Below are 6,372 nucleotides of genomic sequence, written 5' to 3' on the forward strand. Positions count from 1 at the left end.
GTGTGTAGGCCCGGCATGGCCAGATGGTTAAGGAGCTCGACTCGCATTCTGCGGGTCGCGGGTTCGAATTCCAGTCCCACCAAATGATGCTCGCCATTTCAGCCGTGGGGGCGTTATTAAGTGACGATCAATCCCACTATTCGTTGGTAAAGGAGTAGCCCAGGAGATAACCCTCGTGTAGCTTTGCGCGAAATTCAAAACAAACAAACAAACTCTTCTGTGTGATCTTCGTGATTTTATTCATTTTAGACAATATTAACTTATTAGCGTAGGAAAACGCTACAAAAATATACTAGACAATATTAACTTATTAGCGTAGGAAAACGCTACAAAAATATACTAGACAATATTAACTTATTAGCGTAGGAAAACGCTACAAAAATATACTAGACAATATTAACTTATTAGCGTAGGAAAACGCTACAAAAATATACCACATATATTATGCTGAATTTTGTTGCGGACATTCAAGTTTTATGATATATATATATATAATACAAAACCAATTTACACAAACCTTTTAAATTCGACAAAATACGATAATAAAACAAGTGCCAAGGGTTTGGCTCCGATATGCTCTTGGTCAGAATGTATACTTTAATCCTTAAAACGCTCCACGTCAAGCAAAGGTTATTATCTGAGTGGGAACTTCATGAATTTTAAAACAGATGTAACAATCAATACTTAGACACTGTGTCTCATTTATTTTGTTTTAGAGCAAAGCCATATTGGGCTATCTGCTGTGTCCACTGTGGGGAAATCGAACCCTTTGATTTTAGCGTTGTAAGTTCGTAAACTTACCACTGTCCAACCGGAGAACGGACACTTGGTGTTGGTTTTAACTTTGCATGCCAGGTGGCATCTCGTTTAGGGCTTGTGTACGGACAGCCCAAGCTAAGTCTTCCAGAAACTTTGTGTGTGAGGCCCGAGTACTGACTTTTTTTATTATTCCAGTTCGTGATATATCTACGTTTGAGGGCTTACAACGCTAAAATTCGGGGTTCAACCACTGCGGTGGGCGCAGCGCACATAGCCCATTGTGCAGCTTGCTTTACGCTTAAAATAAATAAACAAACACGTTTATTTATGTAAAGAAACGTACATTACACACACTTCATTACTAGTGCGTTGAATCTGCAACGCCATCTAGGTTAGTCAAACTAAACGCCACTTAAATGGACCTATCCATCAACAAATGATGATAATTTTCAAAATTGTCACTTCTCCTTATTACGTCTGTCAATACTCGCACAGAGCTAGATTAGAGACTATTCTCGCAATTTCTCTATCAATCTTTGAAATTCTACCAACAAGTTGCTCACAACTGGGACTTTTATGAAAGAGAGATTGTTGGTGACGGAATCTTCTTGTTTGTTGCGCATGTTTCATTAAAAAACGCTGCAAATGGTGTTGAATATCCGCATGTTTTTCCACTATTTACTTTACATCTTTGATATTCATTATATATATATTATTGGCTTTTGCTTTGACCTAAGTTCATGAAAACATAGGAACTAGGTGAGTTCAGCGACCTTTGCATGGAAATTTCACCGATGACTCGGACACCTAACGACGATCAGAGTTACAACTCTGCTTTGTTCACTCATAATTGTTATGTTTCTCATGAAGGCACTAATGTCTTCACGAGGTTAGCCGGATACAAGTGTAACCAGGTGATTGAACTTTTGGACAATGTCCGGCAGGGATGGAGATAGATTATTTGGACAATATCGTAATGTGTGGGAAATATTGGTACTAACAAACTGTACATTTCACTCAGCAATTTTATTTCGGGTTTCATTCGAAAGCAAAATAAAATAAAAACTTGGTCTGCACCTGATGGCCTAAAAATCTGCGCAAAGTATCTGGATAGGTCCTAAAGAATATTGTTACGACAGCGGAAGTCGCGTGACGCTGGAAGCATGCGTGCTGGAGTTTCTCGAATTATCGAGGAACCCCGCAAATGTCCGAGTTATTGATAGACGCCCTCTTTTTTTAGTATATAAGCCTGGCGAGAAAAACCAGCGGGATTGAAGATATAGATAATTGAGTCAAGTAAAGTGTGTGAATCACTGTGATTTATAGCGTGTGTTATAAAAGTAGTTAAGTTTAACGTACTGATTGGAAATTCTGTGTATTACAAAGTTGTATCGAGGAAAAATAAACTGGTTTAATTAAGAAAGGATTTGTATCGCTGAAGTTCCTCGGAAAGAATAGACATTAGCAACTAAGCAGATACGTAACAATATAAATACCTTTATAATGAAAAAATATTAATTAAAAAGCAGTAGTTTTACACAATTCTGCAAAATATTTTCCTTTAAGAACAAACAAATACATGTGTGGATAAAAACTTGGAAAATAATACGTTTTGTTTGGCATATTTAGCATCATCAGGCGGCGAGCTTTGAATGATGTTGGGTTGCTAGGTTATACAACTACTGCTTGGTTAATTCGGCTTCCAAACGTCGCAGTCTCATTGTTATACAACTACTGCTTGGTTAATTCGGCTTCCAAACGTAATCACCTGAAAACTGAAAATTGCTTAAGGATTATGGTACAATAACAAAGTTTTCATGAGGCAACAGTTGGATACATAACCATCAGATTGAGGCAACAGATGGATACATAACCATCAGATTGAGGCAACAGATGGATACATAACCATCAGATTGAGGCAACAGATGGATACATGACCATCAGCTTGAGGCAACAGATGGATACATAACCATCAGCTTGAGGCAACAGTTGGATACATAACCATCAGCTTGAGGCAACAGATGGATACATAACCATCAGCTTGAGGCAACAGATGGATGCATGACTATCTGATAAATAAAATTGTCTTTAAAATTTTATTGACAGGTATTAAAATAAAGTTTTTACCAGAGAATAGTTGGAGATATAATCATCCGGAAACTGAAAAGTTCTCACGAATTGGTTTGGAAGCCGAATTAACCAAGCAGTAGTTGTATAACAATGAGACTGCGACGCAATCATCATCAAAACATCAATACAACCGTACAGTCATCATCATCACAACCACGCAAAACACACAATCCAATCATCATCAAGTCTTCATCAACATAAACAAACAATTATCATCAACACAACCATACAGTCATCATCAACACAGCCATATTTGTGTTTGTGTTGATGATAATTGTATGGTTGTGTTGATGATAATTGTGTGGTTATATTGATGATGATTGTATGGTTGTGTTCATGATGAGTGTGTGGTTATATTGATGATGATTGTATGGTTGTGTTCATGATGATTGTGTGCTTATATTGATGATGATTGTATGGTTGTGTTGATGATAATTGTGTGCTTATATTGATGATGATTGTATGGTTGTGTTGACGATGTTTGTTTCATTCTATCGAAACAATAAAATAGTACGTGAACATCTGTTATAATTTTGCTGAAATAAAAAAAGTAGTTTTAAAAATATATTTTTGATTTGTTTGTAGCAAAATGAGTAGTTTTGTTCCCCTAATTTTCATATTACATAAAATTAGCTAACTTGTTTAATATATGTTTTAAATGTAGGATTTAAAATATTACTTTTGCTCTGATGAAAATATATACACACACTTGTTGGAAGGCTACTTATGGCAGAACCCAAGAAACCGCTCGAGATATAAACAGAACAGGTCTTACTAGTCGAACCAAGTTCATTCACTCGCCTTGCGCAAAAGATTGATTTTAAATTACAGTCTATCAGTTCAAAAATCTACTGTTCAGCCTACTTACCATCTTTGGTGACGAGAACATGGGAATCGTACAGCCTGGAAAAAGCAAACAATCATTTTAATCTTTCCTTATAGATTCACTTTTCAGCCTTGACTGGTTTATTAGTCTACATCCTCCAAAAACTAACAAACTTTTATCTTCAGCTCTTGTTACACATTTACAGGACTAGCAGTACTGCGATTAAACTCCAAGAGTCGTCCTTTATTTTGGCCATGTTTCGAACCGAGTTGTAATTTAAATTAAAATTAATTCGCTGTGTATTTTTTTTTTTATAAAATAAGCGACTGCGTTTACTGAAGGAATGACATTACAGCGAAATAAACAACAGGTAGTAATAGTTAGATTAACTCATAACCACGTAAACTTTTTCATAAGTGCGTGGGTGGCTAGAATTTTACTCGTTTTCCGCCAAAAACAACTCCTAACTCGTTTCTATGGAGACTGTTGGTGAGGAAATGTGAATATAATTCCGGTTCTGAAGCTGAGGGATATATATGTATGTATATGTATATATATATATATAAGACACTGTTTTTAGGATAAACGTTAAAAACAAACTTCAATTATAAACATTTAGTTGCCTCCTTGATGAGGTATTCTGTCGTTTCACCCTCACCTTGACTTTAAGTCACACCTAACGGTTTTCCCCCCAATCAGTATAAGTAAATGTCAAATAAAAATGCAGATGTCACTGAGGGAAATTCCACCAGGACACTAACTTATGTTTACTAGACAACAAAAGACCTGTTCGGTTGTTACCTTGCCGTAAGGGTAATATGGGTTGGAATGATTCAGGCTTTCGTACGAACTGACTCGGATAAGTAGGAGGGTTGTATATAAATCCGCTTTAACTCTTCGCCCCCAAGGTTCAATGTGCTACACTTATGTTCTTTTACTTTCACTTAAAAGGACACTTCGACACCTATCGGAAATTTCAGATACTCACTGACGCCAGACATGCAGGTGGCGCCACAATATCAGTGGTTGTGAAGTGTGTTTTAGAGTCACTTTTGCTGTAGCTAGAGAGGAGTCATGCGGCTTTTCGAACGTCAGAAGAAGATTCACACTCGGTGAGATACCAATGTTCTTCACTAATATAATGTTTTCGAAATATAATTTTGATATATATATATATCACCCAACGTGTATGTGAGTAATTAAATATGCATTTAAATATAAATAAATACTATTGTATTTATCACAAAAGCGTAATTTTTCCGAATAAGTGAAAACTGGGGTCGTGTGAAAGTTGAACTTAGGACTCTATTATGAAGAAAGATACTTTATTGTACATAGTTATCGCGTATCCTTCCTTTTTTAACTTGGTATTTATAATCTCAGTTCTGGTAATATGCGCACCAAGTTGATTTATTACTTATTTCACAACGAAAACCAATTTCTGTTTTTGAAGTGTCAGAGTACTTACTTTCTAATAGGTTATTCTTATCTGTCATTTAGGCTCTTGGTAAGGCAATGTCACAGTTTCTTTGTTATAGCACTAGGCATGGCCAGGTTAATGTCACGGGTTGTGGATCGAATGGCCCTGGATTTAAAATGTGAAGCCCTTTGAGCTGTGGGAGCGTTATAATAGTTCAATTAGTCGGACAAAACCCATTTGGTGATAGGAGCTGCTGGCTGGTTGCTTTCCCTCTGGTCAGTAGCTCAAAATTAGGGACAGCTATACTGAACCCTAGAGGTCTCTGACGTGGTGGTTTAGACCACGTAATCGTAAAATGACGTTCAGGTTGAAAAGTCCAGTTGCAATTTCATTATATATCTGCATGTGTCTTCCTTTATGTAAAGCTATAGAAATGTATTTTATCAGGCATAGCACAGATAGCCCATTGTATAGCATTGAGTTTAATAACACACAAACAAACATTGTATCTGAAACGTCGTGTGAAAAGTAAGGCACACCCCAAGTAACATTTTTTATGTTTAACACATCAGCATTTTATTAAAAACGTATATACCTTACATTAGTTACGAATGTCTGTTTGTGATGTTTATAAACAACAGTGATATTACCGTTTCCATGGAGATTTATTCTGAAGTCTTTCAGTTTCATTGCTAATAACGTATTTTGTAAATCATCCGAATTGGTTCTGCTAAGGTTCGCGGCGGACAAAGAAGATATTTCTTGTCTCTGTATTTAAGACTCGCGCGTCATTAGTTGGAAGCTCGACGTTTGTACAGTAGAGGTTTGAGTGGAGTTGAAGTAAATTATTTAGTAAGTTGTTTACAGCGAATAGTTGATTGCTGAGTAATAACTAATAAGATAGCTAAGTATGTTTTTGCAAGTTTTCTTTCGGTATTGTTTTTTTTTTATTACTGTTAGGCCTTTTCCTGATATCGTGAGATTAATTTGAATAAAAGAAAATTAAATACTATTAGATACTAAAATTATATGTATACTCGTGATTTCTAGAACAAAACGTTTTAAAGAAAATATTAAATTTCAAGTTTGTTAAATGGTTCGACTTTATAAAAGTAAGGGTATTTGTATTTGATATTTTAATATGCAGTGGTTTATATATATATATATATATATACTTTAATATGCAGTGGTTTATATATATATATATATATATACTTTAATATGCAGTGGTTTATAT

At 35.6% G+C, this 6,372-nt stretch overlaps 1 protein-coding gene across 1 annotated transcript in view; it reads left to right on the forward strand.

Annotated features, from left to right (window-relative positions):
• The first annotated feature begins 4,692 nt into the window (after nt 1-4,692).
• LOC106466479 overlaps nt 4,693-6,372 on the forward strand; it is a 50,827-nt gene continuing 49,147 nt past the window's right edge. The window contains exon 1 of the mRNA XM_022394498.1: nt 4,693-4,827. Within this exon, the coding sequence (XP_022250206.1) occupies nt 4,790-4,827 (38 nt within the window). The 5' untranslated portion in view covers nt 4,693-4,789. The remainder of the gene's footprint in view (nt 4,828-6,372) is intronic.

This window comes from Limulus polyphemus, unplaced genomic scaffold (genome assembly GCF_000517525.1).
Source record: "Limulus polyphemus unplaced genomic scaffold, Limulus_polyphemus-2.1.2 Scaffold2272, whole genome shotgun sequence".
NCBI lineage: Eukaryota > Metazoa > Arthropoda > Merostomata > Xiphosura > Limulidae > Limulus > Limulus polyphemus.